This window comes from Rhamphochromis longiceps, linkage group LG9 (genome assembly GCF_057381845.1).
Source record: "Rhamphochromis longiceps isolate RC_006_pf linkage group LG9, R_longiceps_female_GT1.1, whole genome shotgun sequence".
Lineage (NCBI taxonomy): Eukaryota > Metazoa > Chordata > Actinopteri > Cichliformes > Cichlidae > Rhamphochromis > Rhamphochromis longiceps.
The window spans coordinates 12193847-12213857 of record NC_140565.1 but is presented as its reverse complement, the minus strand read 5'-3'; the positions used below and the strand labels follow the sequence as shown (position 1 = coordinate 12213857).

The window sequence follows — 20011 nt, the reverse complement described above, 5'->3', positions numbered from 1 at the left end:
CCAAAATGGCATCTGCTTTGAATGCACCACTGGATAAATACCTTGGAGTACACATTGACAATAAACTGGACTGGGCTAAAAACACCACAGCACTTTACAGGAAGGGCCAGAGTCGTCTCTATTTTTTGAGGCGACTGAGGTCCTTCAACATCTGCCAGAAAATGCTGAGGATTTTCTATGAGTCTGTGGTGGCCAGTGCGATCCTCTATGCTGTTGCATGCTGGGGGAGCAGGCTGAGGGTCGCAGATGCCAACAGACTTAATAAACTGATCCGTAAGGCCAGCAATGTTGTGGGGATGGAGCTGGACTCCCTCAAGGTGGTGTCGGAGAGGCGGATGCTGTCCAAGATAAAGACAATGTTGGATAACACCTCCCACCCACTCCATGACATGTTGGTCAGTCACAGGAGCTCGTTCAGTGAGAGACTGAGATTACCGAAAAGCACCACTGAACGACACAGGAAATCATTCCTGCCTGTGGCCATCTCCCTGTACAACGCATCCACTTAACACACTGTTTGCTGCTACAACTACACATGTTTCTTTTCCAAATATTTATTTATAAGTGACTTATGTATGTATGTATGTATATATATGTATATATTGTACTATTCTTAGTTAGCGTATTGTCTGTCTTGTCTTAATGTTGGTTTAAAATGGAGCACTGTAACAAAAAATAATTTCCCCCAGGGATCAATAAAGTATTCTGATTCTGATTCTGATTCTGATAACAAGGACCAGACGTCGATGATAAACTGTTTTGGTGAATGTCATCGGGGATCTGAGCTTTCTTCCAAGACCATCAATCAAATGTGTCGATCCCGACGTCCACTCCATCAACCAACCTTCACTCGGTTATCAAGTGCCCCACTAACACCCCAAATTTTCTAATCCTCCTACCTGGAAATGTAAATTCTTGGTGTATTTTTCCTTGGCCAGGGTGTGTTTTTCTAACCTCCGGTTCATTTTTGGGGGGTAAGGGTGAAGAACATAATAATGCGCTGGAATCTCTCATTTCCTGTGTGTAGGTCTAGCCTTCATGCTGTGTTGTTACATAGTTTCCCCTGATATTAGCGAAGGCTGGAGGTCCTTGAAGACATACCAGGCCTTATAAGTCACCCTCGGGTGAAACTGGGTGTTTGTGTACAGTCATGGTATGCAGTGAAGGTGATGAAATGTTTCTTTAGTGCCAGGCTGGTTTTTTTTGTTGGTTTTTTCCCCTCAAATCCAGTCAGCCTCTCTGCGACTTAAAGTCTAAATGGAATACATCTTATCTGTTCCTGCATCAATCGCTTTTGGTTTTTCCACAAAGGAAAACACAGCGGCCTCAGCCCACGACGATGACCTCGTGATAAAGCACAGATGAGTGTTGATGCTTATTTGCCTCATCTTTCTTTTTTCCTGGTGCACAAATGGAAAAACTGTCAAAAAATAAATAAATAAGTAAATAAAACAACTTTTGCAAATGTGGTCACGGCATGTTGAGATCTGCTGAAGAGACAATCTAATCATCTCCATCTCCAGTTCTAGTTCTTTACTCCTTATCATGTGTTCATACCAAATCCCTCCAATCTTCTCCTCTTTGCCCTCCAGCACTCCCCCCCCCCTTTTTTAAATTTATTTATTTTTCCATGATGTCTCACGCAATCCTCTTATCCTCCCGGCATAATTTTCACATCCACCCTCCGCTCTCCTTTCGATTGTACCCTATGACATCTTTAGCCCGTTCTCTTATGCCTCCATCTATCCCTGCATCTATCGATCTCTTACAGCCATTCATCCATCCATCGGGCTCTTAAGCCAGGCATTTGGGGAGTGTACAGCAGCTGCAGGAACTCCAGGAGCACTTCTCTCTGTTTTTGGCCACGGGGTTTTTGCAAAGCAGAGCAGAGATAGTAACAACACCAACTGAGAGAAAGAGATCTCCAGTATCCCACTTTAAGGTAAAATTACATAACAGCATTGCTAGCCGCACTCCAGGATGGATACACTAATCAAATCATACACAAATCATCAGGCTGCATATGTCCAATTTACCGTTTGTCCCTGTTAGAGGTGATTGTTAAGGTGTTTTAACCAGAGTTGTTTAAAGAAATCAAGCAATGTTTGTTTGAAAGCAGCACAAGAGGCAGACACGCCCTTTAAACACAGGCTTCTAGGAAAGCGATCTCACCAAAGCGCCGTGTCAAACAACCTTCACGCGCTCTTTTAAGGCACGACACCCTGCACGTAAAGGTGCAATATGATCTGTGTCTGAGTCTGCTCGCTGCAAGGAAGAGGAGAGGGTTTAGGGTGAAGCAAAAAAGCGATAACACCGGCCGGATGAGAGTAACTTCTCCAGAGTTGAATCAATGACATGAATCCCGCTACAAGCAAACACAGTCTAATTTCCAAATATCTGTATGCTAACAATTCATGTGTTGTGACATAGCACCTTTATAAGGATGAAAAATTAAAAAGGGAAACAAATTCATTTAAGTCTTGCAAGAACTCTTTCATCAGTCGACACAGGTCAGCGTGAAGTTACAAACATAACACTATAAAAATGTTGCGGCCATGCTAATACTATAAAGCAGGAATGGGTGATCCAGCATCAAAGGAAATTTGTGGTACTGACATTTATGATGATGTAGAAAAATAAAATACAATATTTAGCAGGGATTGCAGCTTTCAGGCAGAAACATTAATAAATGTAAGCAAATCAGGGATGTTGTATGTTGTCTCGAGCTCTTTATCCAGCTGCTTAAAGCCCTCATTTTGCCACCGTGTAACTGCATCAGTAATTTCCACCGTTTGGCTCCTCCTTTCTTAAGCAGCGCAACTCCAGAGATGCACGGTTGAGTCACTTGTTTACTTTTGGGTTGCACGTCGGCGGCGACTAGCATGTCCTCCTTATGTCGCAGCCGTGTTCTACTCGACCACGTGTTTGTTGTCTCGCCTTTGGTGGGAACAGTTCTCCTGCATATTTTGCAGTATTGTGATGTGTGAGAGGATTGTTTTTATTAGATTGTTATTAGAGGCTGAGATGATGCTCTCGCTCTCAGACATTTCAGGGCTTGTCTTGTTGTTGGGAACATGAAAACACATGATACTGCTATAGCAGGACACGAAAATATGGCACTTTTATATCATCATGGACAATATGATATGGCACAGCACTACTGTAAAGAACTCAAAACCCTTAGATCTTAATATTCAAAATGCCTTTTCACTTTTTCATCATCCTAAACTGTATCTGAACATGCCTTCTTACAAAAAGCAACCACAAGCTCGCGTTATGACTGTAATTAATATTATGTCCATTTCCACACTAAAAGGAAGTTTGGAGACCTCTGCTTATTTCTCAAAGTACCGTTTAGTTTTTAATACAGCGTTGCACTGTTGATTACAGAACGCAGCATTTGGCTCCTCTAAAATGTGATTAACAACTCTTTCAGAGATGCATTAGACTTGAAAATGAGAACTGAAAATCTCTCATTTTTGATTTTGGTTACATCCAAGTAAAAACTAGACCTGCAAATGTTTAAGTGGCCACTTACAGTGCATCCACTTGTTAAACACGACTCTCAAAAACCCCCACATGATGTTATTAGCGAGCAAACAGCTAATAAGTGGGTGAAAGTGGAGTCTCCACAGATGGTCTGGCACAGCCTTGGTTTGTTTACTTTCACATTCAGGATCCATTAATGTATAAATCACTTTCTTAATGAATTACTTTTTAGCGCAAAAACTGATATTAGGGAAGCTTGAGGCAGCAGATGTTTAGAATTCTTAGCTTGAAAAACAGATTTAAATTTTGGCAGAAACATCTTCAGGTACAACACGGTTTTCTTTTTTTCTTTTGTCACGCTGCCGTGGTTGTAGCTTTTCTAGTGTGTTTTAATTTAGAGTCGCCACCTTCTCTCCTTTGTGATAAATGTACCAAAATCAAACGCACATAACAGCTGCATGTTAGCTACTGTATATCAAGACTCCCTCAAAGATTACACTGAACTGTTGTTATGGCACTCTACCATATAGACCATATACTAATATATAGACCAAAGCATTTATGGTGTAGTACTTATAACACAAATTTGATCATCAGATTATTGTAAGAACTCTTGGTCATGGTAGCCTAACGCTAGCTAAACTTGAACACATTTCTTGATCACAAAAACAACAACCAATGTCCAAACACAAAATACTTTACAAAGACTTAGTGACAAGTCGGCACATAAAATGTATATGCTATGACTGATAACTCTAACCCTTGCTATAACCACGGAGCGGTAGGGATGCAGTTGTTCGCCTTTAAAGTTGTGTCTTAATGATTTAACCAACATCCCTCAAAGGCACAGCTTTTACATTGAAAGCAAATGGTCTCTGTTTCCAGTTTGCATCACATTTTTTGCAGTTTCTCTACCACTTAGCAAAAAGTTGGCAAGTGTGCTTGAGACCAAAGCAATCACAAGGAGGTTTTCGGTGTTGCACCACATACCTCAGTAGCAACAGAAAGTGACCTCCAGCAAACACGCGCCTACTGGGTAGGGAATACCAATTTTTCCTAGCAACCAGTGGTTGTCAGACAGCAACCAATCAGTGTCTAGTCTTGAATAAATCACTCTCCAACATGTGCTAAAAATCACACTGAATGAAACTTTTCCATCAACACCTGTGCTGGAGTGTGAGTGGAACTGTACATGTGAGTACTTAAACACACATGTATGCAAGTGTTTGTCTCAGCGCAAACAGGGATTAATCCTTCAGCGTGCATCTGTGACACCATTGTCCAAAACAACAACAATAACACTGACGGTGTGACGCTGGCAACAGTCGCCCTGATGACTGATATTTTTCTTTTCTCTCGACAACAGTGCAGGGGGAGGATTAGGTATGACAGCTTACCAGACAGCAGCTCATCTCTGCTGTGTGCCTGTGTGGGATTGTAACTTTGAAACACAACAAAGAAGGAGGGAGAGGAGACTGAAAGAAAGAAAATAGGATGAAAAAAGGAACTGAAAAGCTAAAAATCATGTGCTGGTCTGAGCAAACATTACATCATTCCCAGCTGTTCTTACAAAGTGTGGGATGAATCAGAGATGGATTACAAATCCTTGAAATAGCATGCACTGGAAATATATGGAATTATCCATCCCCGCCGCCACAACATCTAGATTAAAATGAACATCTGCGTGCGTGATTTTACTGCCGCCGATTCCAGATAAACAAAAGCGAGCTGAGTTTCGCATCTTTGGCTCTTAAATCGTAAGTCAGCCAACAGGCTGACTTACGATGACATGACATGAAAAAAAAATGCTTCTGGAGATATTTCTTTGTAAATGCATTGCATCGTTTCCATTTTACACATTAGTCATAATCTAGGAAGCATCACTTCAGCGTAAGACCACCTGTCTGCCTATTGTTTGAGGAGGAATATCGACACAGCAGCAGTGCCAGTGCAGAAAGCTCAGAAATGTACTGCACTGGCCAATAAAATCCATGTAAAAGCAAGATTATGACAACGCTCCACAGAGCCTCGTCTCTCTAGTCTCCATCATTAGAACCTCTGTGCAGTTTTTCTGGCATCTGAGGAGCTTTCAGTCTCATTGAGCTGTTAGCACAAACACATTTTATCATTTCTTTGCCTTTATTTGACAGCAAGGACCTTGCACTTACGTGACACTTTATAATCCATTACCATCCATCTACTGTATAAGGATGCAAAAACACGGGAGTAACTGTAAATGCCTTAAAATACAGTACATGCTCTCTTTTACTTTTTCTTTTTTTTTGTTTTCATCTCTGGGAAGCTGAGCAAATAAATGGCCAGAACAAAAGAGTTCAGACTTTATGTGTTTACGAGATGAAATAAAAACACCACTAACTGAAGCAATACTGCAGAGATTGTGTCATGATACATTAATCTGATCACAGCTACACTGGCTGCAACAGTACGCGGTGCAATGAAACAGGACTATGTTTAATTATTAGTACTGAAGTTGTAGCGTTATTGCTTGCGGTACTATTATCTTACAGTTTTTAAGTGTTCGTCTGCCAAAAGCTACACTATGGCTCAAAGCCTCGCGACCGTGCCAAGACGAGAAAAACAATCTGGCAGAGCGATACAGAGCCTGATATTTGCAATAGTTTTTGGCATAGGGATTGTTACATTTCAGGATAAGAAAGAAAAAAGCTTTGAGCTGTGTGCTTCTTCAAAACTCATCTAAATGTAACGCCAGCCGTCATACAGGAATAAGGGCAGCCCCCGCCACGGCGAGCAGTCAGGACTCAGCCAGTAAACACTCCCATTTGAAAAAGAAAAAAAAAAGCTGGAGAGAGCGTAATAGAAGTGCCTGCATTATGGGATGTTTTCACAGAAGTGTGGGCCACAGCAGGGCTGTATTAATACTGCACTGAGGGGAGGAACAGAACGTGTCTGCTAGAATCGTGGCCTTCAGTGACAGCTGCTTGTCAGCGTGCGCGTGAGTGCGTGGGTAACGTGCGGGTCTTTACCTTCGCGTGTGCTCATGTGCGTGTTAATACATATGTATCATGTCAAAGAGTGGAGCAGAATGAACAACCAGCATTGTCGACGGTTACTAGAGGTTATCGTTATCCTAAATAGAGAGTCACACTGATCGATCAAAGCTTAAAGAAAAGCTGTTCACTCTGTTCTGTCTGAACCTGCCAATGCCCCTCCGCTCCAACTTAAAATTCTGTCTTCAACAGCAAGTTACTTACTCTGATTTCCAAAGTAGTGTTCACCAGCTCCCACTCGTCTCCCTCTCTTGCCTTTCCTCTTCAAATGTTTTCTTTACTCCTCACTACGCTGCTCATTCAGTCTTTCCCTCTCCTTCTGTCTCTCTTATGAGCGCTTGAACTTCCAATATTTGTCTAATGACACTGTGTTTCTCTCTGTTATCCTCTCTTTTGCTTGCTGTTATCTCCGCTGCCTTCCCGCTAGGAATCTCATCTGTTTTTATGTATCTATATTTTTTTTTCATCTGTGTCCCTCATTCTTAAGTGTCCCTGTGTCCCTCATCCTTGGCGCTGCATCGGTTACCACTGCTATTGTTTTTTGGCTCATGACTCGCTGACAGCAGGGCGGATCAGCTCCTAGAATTTAATGAGGGATTCAAGCAGAGGTACGTCCATCTTTTGCAAACTCGGACAAATCTTATTGTGATTGGATCATCTTTGCAGACCTTTCTTTCCACCCTCTCTCGCTCTTCATTGACTCTCGCTTAAGGGTGCACAGAGTTCAGAGTTTCACCTAGGACTGTCTGCCACTAATACACAAAAAACACAAGTGGAGACCTGTTGCATATCAGCACAACGACTTGGACGGCAACGCGCCTGCTCAGACTGCACCATGCAGAACACATGGCATGCAGACCCCGCTAAAGGCGGGCTGCAAGGCTCCAAGGGCAGGTACTCAGCAAGGGCATGGGCTTGAGATCGGCGCAGAGTGAGAGGGGATATGATTACTGTTGTTCAATGAGGGTGGTATTTGCTTTGAGAAAGCGAGATGAAGCAACAAGCCTCAGCAAATCACAGTTGTAAATCACAGCAGAGCAAGGAATGAGTAGTGACCTGACCCCGCAAAACCAACAGCATCACGACGCATGGCTCCGTGCAGACGTACTGAACATAAAATACACTTTTACCTTTACAATTACCACAGTAAATATGTAGTAAATGTGATAAAAGTATTAAACCTGTAACTATATCTGTAAAGCCACATTGACAGGTTGGAAAACAATTTCCTGTTTTACTGTTTTGGATGCGAGGCCGCGGGAAATCCTGTGTCGCACCTCAGGGATCACGATATCCTGTGTCGATCATTTCTGTCCACTTTTGGTGAAATAAAACAGGCGAGTGAAAAAAAAAGGGCAGAATACTCCACAGTAAGGATGTGTGTTTAACGTCATTGCAGGTTACCTGAAATCGATAGCAACTTCTGAGCATTACACATTGTTTAACGTTAACTAAAAATGAACGCACAGCCAAGGACTAATTAACAGTGTGACGAGTTTGTGTTTTATGGACATTCTGTGTGTGAATTAAACTCGTTTTAAACCTTATTGGCTGCCATGTCTCTGCAGAAAACGAATTAGCAGCAGGAGCTTATTATGCGTAAGGTCAGCAGTTTGGCTTCTGGTCGAGCTGCTGGGACTATTTTGTTGTAAATACTCAATAAAAGCCACTGTTTTATGACTGACGTCTGGTTTTGTTGTATTTTTGCGACAAGCTGATGAAACCATGAAGGTCAACAGTGTATTTACCATCCTTACCATCGTGGTTGGGGTTGCCCAGCGTCCAAGGCTCGTCTGAGTCAAAGTGTGTGTCGCCTCCTATTCCCGGCCCTGGAAAGTAGGCATGGGCCAGGAAGCCCCCCTCGCCATCGAAGGGTGAGCTGTCTCCGTGGAAACCTGAAGCAAAGATGATGGTGATGTCCACGTCTTTCTTGCTCCTCTCCAGCTCACTGTAGGGCACAGCCTCAAAGCGCAGTGGCGTCACGCTTTGCCACACGTCGAAGGCTCGCCGAATGGCGTCGTGGGTCTCCTCAGCACCCACTTTGGGTGTCACGTTCTTTATGCTGCAGAGATGTGAGATAAAAGACAGGGGGTAAAGAAGTTAGACTGGAGAAATGCACGCAGGCCAGATCATTTTCTTTTTATCATCAAGCCTCAAATCTGGATTTCTCTTTCAGCTGTCAAGATGAGCAAATCCACTGTAAATTGGTCTAATAAGGAGCTCACAGCACTGGGTAAAATAAACACACTGAAGAGTGGCTTATTGTGCTGGATGACCACTCAGAGGAAAAAGAAAAAAGACAAAATTAAAGAACAGAATCAAATCAGGGACGAAAATAAAGTCCTGTGAATCTGAGACATGGCAAGGCAGAAACTGACAGTGAGTTCAAGCACAACGGCTGAAAGAGGCGAACATCGCTGCATGTCAATCTATGTGATCTCACTACGCCAAACAAGAAGAGGAAAAAACCCAACTATCACCGCTTTTCCCTGCACGCTGCCATTTCACGCTCGTCCTGCTCGCCAACAGAGAGCTAAATGGAGCGATTTGTGAGAGAAAACAGCTGAGTCCTCCCCCGCCGGCTTTGAGTCGGTGCAGGTGTGGAGAGGATGGGACAATTTCCTGCCTCTGGAATTTATTTTCTAATTAAGGATTATCAACAGTCCACTGCCTGCTGAGAGCCACAGTCTGGTTCGGGCAATCAGGAAAAACCTCTCTCCGCTTTATTCTAGTCTGACAATATCTCAGTGTCACGCTCTATTAAAATCTGGTTCGTCTCCAGGGATAGACAGATAGGTGTAGCTTACATCAGTCAACTTAAGACACTTGTAAACACAAGCCGCTCTGTGTGTTCTTCTGCTGCTGCGTCTGATTTGGGAGGAACGATGATGTTTAATTTAAGTGCGTAAAAAAAGTGGGAGTCAAAACAGCTCCGCGTCAGTTTCTTTGTTTTCTTGTTCAACTGCTTCAGGTTTATTCGAAACTTCCCTGTTATCGCCTCGCATCCACCCCGTCTCATTTGTGTACCCTCCGTCACCTCGTCACCTTTGTTCCCGTTTTTGTTTGAGTTCTTCACAGTTTCTGTGTTTGGCTGTCAGCGCTGTCGTTTTCCATAATAGGAATAAATATTATCAGAACGCCTTTGTCTACCACTGCGAGGCACATTTATATACACTGCAAATTGATACCACACGTAAGCTCCGATTCATTATTGAATCACATTTGGTGAAGAGGGAAGCACACTTATAGCAAAACACAATCTGCTTTTCTTTCTCTGTCGGCCGCTTCAAGACTGACTCGCAGGCGGCCGACCACCACTCTGCCAGAGACGTGTTCGCTTTAATTGCACTCTCAAAAGTCTTGTAAAACCTTCTCTTTCTGATAATGATTTCAGAACTGAGGCCTGCAGACACACACACACACACACACACACACACACACACACACACACACACACACACACACACACACACACACACACACACACACACACACACACACACACACACACACACAGAGCGAAAGTAAGAAAGTAACAGAACATACGTCATGATAAAAGACGAAGAAGCAGGGATGCTTTTAATTCTTTTTTTTAGAGCTATGTCTTATTTTTGATATCCTAGCATCCTTCCTGTTAGCCTACATTTAGACCTCCACTGTCAGGCAAACAGCAGCTGGTGCATGCACTGAACCGAGACTGAGAAGAATCAGCAGCCAGAGCAGTGTTTTTGTCCACCTAAAAAAGGGAAAAAAAAGAACATTCAACCTCCTTTCAGCTTCCCAGTAGCTCTTCAAAATACAAGTCTCTAATATATCTTTAACTGATAATACCGCCATTCTGTTTGTTATTTTCACATCAACTGTCGCGTCTCACACTGTCGAGTACAGCCACAAAACTCTACAAGCGTCCAGACGATGCAGTCACACTGGTCAAAAAGTTGACTGTGGAACGCGATACACTTTTCTCCCCCTACGCTCAATATCTTGGCTAAAAAGCGAAAAGCGAGGCAGCATCACAACCCGACTGATTTTCAGTGCAGTTCTTGTGTAATCTTCTTTAAGAATGGCTTCTTGACAGCCACGTTCCACTGAGACCATTCCTGATGAGGCTTCACTGATGCATCTCTCAGGCCTCTGCTGGATTTCTTTCCCCCCCCATTTCTTAATGATATGAGCTTCAAAGATATACAATAATGTCTTTGAAGCTGATATTAAGTTGAGCTTAAAACTGTGTAAATTTTGAACTGTTCTACAGTTTAAAGTGCAGGTACTAAATTGCTGTTATCTTAACCTGGGAGCTGACAAAGCCTTAAATTCCAGAGATAATCTTGAACATCATCTAGAAGTGGCATTAGCTAACTATTCCTACCTAATTGAGACCACTTAAAGTGGCATCATGAATAGCCACTTTGTCTTTTAAAGGGCTTATGTAAAGCAGACTGAAGTACAAACGTGATAAAGACAGGGAAACAGTCCGTCTTTTGAATCAATATCAGCTGACCCAGAGAGAGTCACAAAGGTACAAACGTCTTCCCTGTTATTAAAAGTAACACATAAACACTGTAGCACCACCAGGGTTCTGTGTGAATACATGCCCTTGTCCTGTTCTCTCTGAAAGGCCTTATCAACAACTGAGGCCACTCAAGGAATAAAAAAAAGATGGTTTTCATACGAGCCTGTGACCCAACCCTCTGTATGTGTGTCCTATTTTAAGGACAAGCCAGATAAAGAGGGTAACACATGCAGGGCGAAGCTGCACAATAACAAATGGAAATAATCCCTGCCTGCTCTGAGGCCACACCACATATTAAACTCCATACTGCGAGGTGATAATGACTCCGAATGCAACTCATGTGCTGTAATAGTACCTGCATGCAGGGAAAACAGTAGGGATGCCAAAGCTAATTAGTGCCTCCCCACAGAAAGTACTGTATGTGGCTACACCGAGACCAGCACACACCTGGGGCTTGCATGCATTTGTTATACTTTCCAAATGTCAGTGTTATTTTTTTCAGGACTATTTTAAATGCTTGAAGCCTGTAACAGAAAGGCAGAGGTTCTTCGGGGAGAAACAAGAACAAGATATCCACTTTTTAGTTAGATTGCTACAGTTTAACTGTAGTGTCTGTAGAGATAGTGTTTGTTTTGAGGTAGCGCCTGTTCCTTTCGCAAAAGACACCTGGGAGTCCAGTGACTGTGTGCAACAAGAGCACCTGATCTGGGATTGAATGGTTTAGATGCAGTTTTAAGTTTGATATTATATATGATGAATTAAGCCAGCGCTCATCCTCTGCACAGTACCATCCGTGCAGTGCAGCACGGCGGTGGCAGCATCATGTTGTTGGGTGTGTGTTTTTAAAATTCATTATGTCACCTGAGCACTCATGATCTTAGACTGAGCAGAAAGTTCTTCCATCAAGGCAATGACCCTCAACACACAGTCAAGACATTGACTAAGGGGCTTAGTGACTAGGGATGTTCTTACTAACTTCCTTGTTAGTCAGTCTAATTTTACATTTCTTTTTACTCAACAAATCATTGGGTAATTAACAATGACGGCACATGTGCAGCCTTTGACAGCTGTTAGATAACCCAATTTCATATTCAGCTTTTACACTTCCAGGCATTACCACAGTCAGATGGCACTGCATAATATCTTTGGGCCAACGGTTAACATAAACATAAAGTGGCCAAGTCACAGCTCTGGCTTGAACCTATCAAATATTTCAGGAAGTATAAATACTGTGCGAATACTGGCCCAACTTGACAAAGCTCTGGAAGGCGTGCAGAGAAGAATGGTAAAGATTCGCAAAAAGATTCGAGGTTATAACATATTATGTTTTATTATGTTTTATAAGTGGGGAAATGTTTATTCCAGCATTTTATATATATAGACAAAACCTCTGTATCAAACACTCAGAAGTGTTCTAGCTAGCTAATGCTAATCACATTTTCATGTATGCTTTTACTTTCTTTACCATCGTCATACGAAACATAAAAACAGTTTAAGTCTACTGGCTAATTTTTGTGTTTACTTCAACTTTGATTTGAATTTTAAAGATCTGCGACTCTTGAGAACTCTGAGAACATGTTTTATGACTGAGGTACAATATTCCTAAAAGTCAGCATCCTAATAATTTATGGGCATAAGGTGCTTTGGATAACCGTTACCGTCACTGTGACTCATAGCTTTCAGCACCTAACCTTACAAGTTCCCTTGCAGTTAGCACAATTTTATGTTTACCACCGTCCATCGGTGAACCTCAGTTATACTTGAAAACGTTTTTTCTTCAAACTGAGAAGGAAAGATGTTGCTTCTTATTCTGACACGAATGCATAGCAGCATTTCTTAAATTACTGACAAGATTTTGATACTTGAATCAGATTTAAATGAGGTGACCCGTTCTAACACTACATAAAGAACATTTAAGCAGATTAAAAGAGTCGTTAGACGATTGCATTCTCCAACTACCTCCATTGCAATCTGACATAAAAGGAGCAGCTGAAGGCACATCTGACAACTGACTAGAGGCCACATCTATGTACACACACACACACACACACACACACACACACACACACACACACACACACACACACACACACACACACACACACACACACATATATATAAATATATATATGCACACACAAATACACACACTCAAAATGCTCCCATTCATTTACATAACCCTAATCTGTCAGAGAGTACCCTCTGCCTTCCACCAGGGTTTCCTCCTCCTCCTCTCAGCTCATGTCTTTCTCTCTGAATCTGCTTCTCCTGTTCTCTTCTCTTTCCTCTCTCCTCATTTCCACCCTTCTCCTCCTCCACTCTGCATCGATCCGCCTCATTGGTTTGGTTTCTTATCAGTGGTGCTGCAAATGAACCACGTGCTCAATTTCAACTCAATCTCAAAAAAAGAAAAGGTTATTCGAGGCCACTGAGCCATACATTATATTTAGCAGGAATTACCGCTTATGCAAAACATTTTTAAAAATCTAGAATAATAACTGAAAAAACAAGAACAGCACTTGAGGATTGTCCATAAAACACGAAGCTGAGGCAAGCAACAGTATAACACACATGAAATATTACAGAATCTGGGCTACTCACTACATCTTAGCAGAGAAAAATTATATAACCACAGAAAGCTGTCCTGTACATTATTACTCATGTAGCGGGATGTCAGAAAAGGCGCTGGTGAATTATGAAATCGGTGAGGTCACCAGTGCGCGTACACTCTTTTTGCATTTGTGCTACATGTTCTGTCAGGAGCGAGACGGCTCCGGCAGTGAGAGGTTTGATGGACACGGCCTGTGCTGCTGTTAATGTGATGTTTAAGGCTCTGAGTGACGTGGAACTTTACTTGACCTTTGCTTTTGTAGGTTCGCGTCCATTACGCAAGTTCAAATATTGTGCTTCTTTCAGTGGAAATGAGGAAGTGAAATCAGGGATGTCAAAGTGATTTTACTTGGTTGGCCACATACAGCCTGTCTCAATACAAGAAACAGTTTTTGCACATGATAAAGAAGCTGCTAGAGTAGGGGTAAGACATCTGTCAGCGTGACTCTTTGGGCTTTAACTGCAAGAAATGAATGTGTAAGAAGGATCTGGCAGCTCATTGCCCAGACTGTCCTGTAATTATTACACAGATTTTGGTTAATCCAAAGAAAATGTCCCCTTTTTTTCTGTAGGCTTTTCTAAAAGAAAAACAAAACTAAAAAAACCAAAACACAGAAATTTCTTTGGTAGTTAGTGAAAAAACATCTGTCAGTTAATAATCTGTCACTTAATTACATTGATGTACCATGAATGGGCATGTGGGAAGTCTTTAGCAGAGGGAAAATCTTATGGGCTGGATTGGAGTCTTTGCTAGAATGATTCTGGCCCACAGGCCTTATGTTTGACAGCCCTGCTATAAAGCTTACAGGCAGGGACAGGTCAAAAGCTCAAACGACTCGGAAATAAAGGAGCTACTGAAGAAAAAAGTATTCTTTCTTCCTATCTCTATGTCTCCCACACGGCTGCTCGGGTGATTGGGGTCTCCTCGCAGTTTGGGGTGTGTTTCTGGGGTTTTCTGAACATGCTGTAGTGCTAGGTAGCACTGAAATGCCTTGAAAACAAAAGAAAAGCTGAATCCACCCACCTGTATGTGATATGTTTGTGTTGCCACTTCTGTCCCGTGAGGGCGTACCGTCGTTTCCTGACACTTAATCTGGACACACCCCCTATTTGGTCAGGAACCCCGCATCGGGGCTTCTTCATCCACCTGTGGAGAGAGGCGGGGAGGAAAAAAGTTATATCGGCAGCAGCACATTACCTCCCCCACCCTGACACAGTGATGTCACTGGCTCACAGGAGCCAACTCTGAGCCAGTGTCACACAGAACAGATGTGCAAAATAATTCAATATGATGTAATTTTTGAACATTTATATGTAAACGAAATGCAAAGATGACAACGTGTTGATAACAGAACACACGTACTTCATCGTAACACCCACACAGTGTAAAACTACATGTATTTAAATGTACAAAAAAAAGGTGCCTCACCTTATCGTGTTATCCCTACATTAATCGAGAGAAGCAGAAGGGGGGAAAAAGAAACAGGCACTGTTAGCTCATCACATTTCACTCTGTTTCAGCCCAGCGGTTGGATAGCTGTTAGTCTGCATTCACATAGCTGGCCACCACATCGCCACATCACAGTTCAGTGACCAATGTGAGCTCTTTTGCTGCGTGTGGCATGTATGGTATTTCGCTGTTGGTGCGCACAAATGTCAGCGAGCACTGTTTTAGTGATTTGCAGGTATAATGCGGCGAGGTTAAACCCGGGTAAATCCAGGGCTGCTTTAAAAACACAGATGATCTGTGTCCTCGTGCCACTGCCGCTCTCATACAGATGAATAATTTAAAAACATCTCTTTAAAGACTTATGAGAGCCCCAGGTGGGTTTTCACTCCACTACACTCCTGTGTGCAGACAAAATATAATATAACAATGAGTCTTTCCATTAAAAAGAAAGAAAATCCAAACCAACATGACCTGCTTGATTGCTTGTAGCTGCTGGGCTGAGGTTGGACTGTTCAAATGAGGACAAAGCCAACCAGAGTCGCAGCTCTTCTGTTTCTTCCACTGTCTATTAATACTAAAACATTGTGAAGTCTTTGATCTGACATCGGAGGTGTACTCTTGCAAAAACCCTCTTTGATCACATTAATAAGCCCCACTTAGTCTACGTTACGCCAACTTTGCGTCTGGCAAAACGACTCTGGTCGCCTTAAAAATGTAAGACGGGGCGAAAAGAAACACAAACAGCCTGTACCTCCATTTTTGAAAATGTCTAGTTCACTTGAACTGTGAGTCCTACAAAAAAGAAACACAAGCAACACAGTTCGCAGTGTGTTTTCCCTCCTCAAATTAATAAAACATCTACCTACAGTATGCCCGAGGCCCTCAGCGAATTTAGATTTTTAGTCTGAGACTGTTCATCAAATCATAAAAATCAATCTGAGATCCACATCTCTCTCTTTTTAAAAGCCACATGAGCAATTCAACATATCCCAAGTAATTACTTGTATTCAGGCGAATACAAAAAATGACCAAAGCAAACACCACGGTTTCTCTGTAGCTGTAATTTCACACTCAGCCGCTTCCTGTTGTATTCTTACCCGTGTTTTCTTATTTTGGGAATAAACCCATCGTGAACCTTGTGCATAATTCATACTGTGGTGTCTTTAAGGGTATTTTTAAAGGTGTGTGTGACTCACTCTATAGTGTTGCTGTCCAGCGTGCCTGTGACATTTAGGCCGTAGCGGCGCTGCATGGCAGCGATAGCAGACTGCATGACTCGGGCAGAACGCAGCACTGACATTCTGGGGTCTGCAGGAGGGAGGTAGCCATACCTCTGGAGCCATGCCTATAAACAAGGAAACAAGGAGGAAAAAGGTTAGACATCACTGTAAACTCCAAGGAATAATCTGCAAAGACTGATTTTTGGACAGGAGCTAAACATGATCTCAAAATCATAAATAGACATTTGAAGACAGGAGGCAGCTTAGCTTGAGTATAAAGTTTGAAAAGGTGGGGAAATATCCAGCTTGGCTCTTCCAACAGCTATAAAGCTCATTAACCGCCTCCGCTGTGGCAAGACACTTCACCCGCACCCTGTCCAGCTGCGCAGCGCAGAGCTGCTAGTGCTGAAGTGCGAGTCCAGAGTTCCTACAAGTAAATTTATGGTGTAGTTTGTTTTTTTTCCTGTGCATGAGAAGCATTTTAAGCAGAAAGCACACTCCATACGACCTAGAACAACATTTAAATGTCATCAAGATAAAACTCCGCATTAAGCTACACAGAGCAAAGATCAGCTAGTAACCGGTCTAAGGACACATCTGAAAAGACATTTGTAAAAGGGCATAAGTAGAGAGAGAGAGAAATCTCCATACCAGTCTATAGTGCAGAATGTCATCCGTTATCATGTCATTTTACTTGTCTGGAAAGGGCTTTGGTGTAATAAAGCTTTGAGTGTCCCTATAAAATCCAGCCAGAGGGAATCATTGCTCAGATCTTTGGACCAAGCAGGAGAAGCGGGAATCGGCCGGGCGTCCCCACAGAAGAGGCTTTAGGGATTTGGATAGTCTCAGCCTCTCTGTATACACTCAGTCCTCATCGTAAAAATGCCAAATGTGGGATTAGCTAACTGCTGCATATCGGAACACAAAGCCAACAGCAAAACGAGGGTTAAATTGTTTTGCTTGAAGAGCGGGGAAAGTGAAACAACACAACGTTGGCCCGGAATCTCAAATATCCAGTGAACTCAGAACTGCCGCGTGTTTGCCTCAGACCTTCTTATTTCTCTTTCAGCAACTCTGTGCTGTGAAACCTGAGCGCCGTTCTCGTGCACAGTGTTTTCAAGCTGCTTCAGGCCCGCTGCTCAGGATAGCATACACACTGAGAATGAAATTTACTAAACAGGGAGGAAAGCCCAGAGTGCGAGAGCGAGAGGAGAATGCAATAAAAAGCAAGAAATGCGAGTCTATAGCTTCGTTTACGGTGACTGCGCTCCACATCCAAGCAGTAACAATGAGCTCTTTTGAAACTTATTGTATATGCTGTTTGTAGCAGCGGTGCAAACAAGCTGATATGTATGACTGTTCAGAAGGTGAGAAGAACTGAACATGTCACTCAGCTAATGTGCAAATGAGGACACTAAATAAAAAAATCATGACACCGGGAGGATGCCCAGGTGCCTGAGCATTGTGGGTAAGTGTGGTGGCAACTGCACAAAGCAGATCCTAGCTGAGAATGTGAGTGATCTCATAAATAGTTCATGCAAACATGGGGATTCCTACTGCTAATTAACAAAGCATCTTATGAGCAGGAAGAACGAGCAAGATCATTGAAATACATTTCTTTTAAAGAACTACATAAAGCTTCTCCATTAGGTGATTGTGCAACTGAAGGGTGATTAGCCTAGCTTGACTTCAGATCCAGATAATGCCCATGTTTGTCCAGACTCTAGGGGTGGGCAATTAATTATCCCAAAGGGCCACATGAGAAATTGGGACTGCTGTGAGTGGCTGCACCAATAAATAATAATTAACTTATATTAGCTTATCAGTGTGGCCCTCCAAACAGTCCCACCTTTTGGGAAAATTAATGCCCACTCCAGTCCAAAGCAAGGGCGAAGCTAAAGGGTGGTGCATGCCAGTGTAACAGGGCAGCTACATCTCTTTAATATATGAGCAACTCTAACCCACATAATTTTCTTATAGAATAATAAAGTATGCTGATTATGATTCTGATATGTTTGTGGAGACAGGAGATCTGTACTGAACTTTCAGCCAATTTTTAAGTGATTTCTTTATTGTTTTTTCATTTCTAATGAGCTGGTTGGAGCCCTGCTGTATTTAACAATACATGTCCACCAGCCTGCCTAAAGCTCACTCTTTAACATTTTATATATAACCTGCTTTGTTTTAAGGCAGCTTGATCCTTTCAGGCAAAGCCAGACTTCTAAACCTGCTAGTCTTTATGCTAAGCTAAGCTAACTGCTGCCAACTTAATTACCAGCCTTACTATATATACACCATATTGTTTCTCGCAACACAGGATTAAGTTCTTTCATAAAAAGGTGACCTGGAAAAATAACTTTCTTTTCTTTCCACACAGCCAGTTATTCTGAATCCCAGACTTTTCCTTTAGTAATTTATGAGAATAAAGCTAAGAATTATATTGACAAAATATGTGGAAATTATGTTTTCTATTTAATTATTAAAGTAACTTCATACATTGTTAATTACACTTGAGATAAAGACACATTCTTTCAGTAAGATCAGAACTAGCCAGCAAAACAGCATTTCTAAACTTTCTACTTTCTCTACCCTGAAATTGTTTGATGAAAGGAAAATATTAACAGTGCCAATGACAAACCCAGTTACTAATATGTCTATATTACATTGGAATATAAATAACATTTAAAAAAGCGGCTTCTCATTGAAGTCTTAACTCTAGAATAAGCGAGACTTTCTCTCTGTAGTTTGTGTTGTGACTGGCACATCTACTGAGACCTTCATGAAGAGACTCAAACTCTGCATCAATGACTTACAGTATCAAACTCCACTCTCATCACTTTGGCAGATGCCAAAATGTTACACCTGTGTCATGATTCACACTTCCAAGTACCTGCCTGTAAACCCCAAACCTCTCTTTGTGTATTTTCTTTCTTCCCTTTCTTTACTGCACGCTTTGGTGCTTTTCGTGCCCATCCTGCAGCCGCACTCTCCTCGTCCCCCTCTCGCTGTGAGTGGGTGGGTGATAACATTACAATGTGTGTCAGATTTACTAGATTCAACTTTAGTTAAAATAAATGAATAAATAAATCTGCAAATCTGACTACACATCAAGCCACTTGTTACAGTTACTCCATTGCGTTTCCCAGCAGACTTCACAAGTACCAAACACTGTAAGATCTTCTCTTCTCTTCTCTTTCTATGCCCACATCTTCTCCACCTCATGGCACTCTCTTTTCCTTCCAATGTCTGCTTTAATTCTTCTTGTCCTGTAATCATCTCTATGCCTCCCTCTCATCTCCTCTTTTTTTTTTCCCTTTGGTAACCAAACTTTGGCTCTGTCCTATAACCACTGCCCTAGTGCTTTCAGAGGGAAAAGGGAGAGAGGAAAGGGAAAAAATAGACGATACAGATGAAAAGCACACAAGTTCAGACGTGGCACTGCATATTTGTAGCAGAACGCTTTTTCTTTTTCTTCTGCAGTTCTAAGAGACTACTGTAAAACCTGATTTCATCAGCAGAGAGATATTTTAATTCGACGCCAGCTTCAATTGGCTGGATGGGTTTTGAAAAAGTTTGGGCATATATTTCCTCCTGAGATAAAAAGAGGCTAGGGAGGCCAGTGTATTCGTTTTCCCAGAGGAAATATTTACTTCTGAAACTGAGATGTTCATGAACTTAAAGAAACTGTCAATTTGTGACC

General features: G+C 42.2%; 1 protein-coding gene across 2 annotated transcripts in view; it reads right to left on the bottom strand.

The window, feature by feature from the left end:
• The window catches only part of mmp16a (matrix metallopeptidase 16a (membrane-inserted)), a 53837-nt gene extending 37399 nt beyond the window's left edge, over positions 1-16438 (bottom strand). The window contains exons 1-4 of one of the 2 annotated variants that reach the window (XM_085418265.1): positions 16288-16438; positions 15071-15085; positions 14666-14788; positions 8276-8580 (exon numbers count right to left, since the gene is read on the bottom strand). In XM_085418265.1, coding sequence (XP_085274391.1) covers positions 8276-8580; positions 14666-14788; positions 15071-15085; positions 16288-16391 — 547 coding nt within the window. In that variant the 5' untranslated portion in view covers positions 16392-16438. The remainder of the gene's footprint in view (positions 1-8275; positions 8581-14665; positions 14789-15070; positions 15086-16287) is intronic. The other variant, XM_085418266.1, reaches the window with a different exon arrangement.
• Between the last annotated feature and the right edge of the window lie 3573 nt (positions 16439-20011).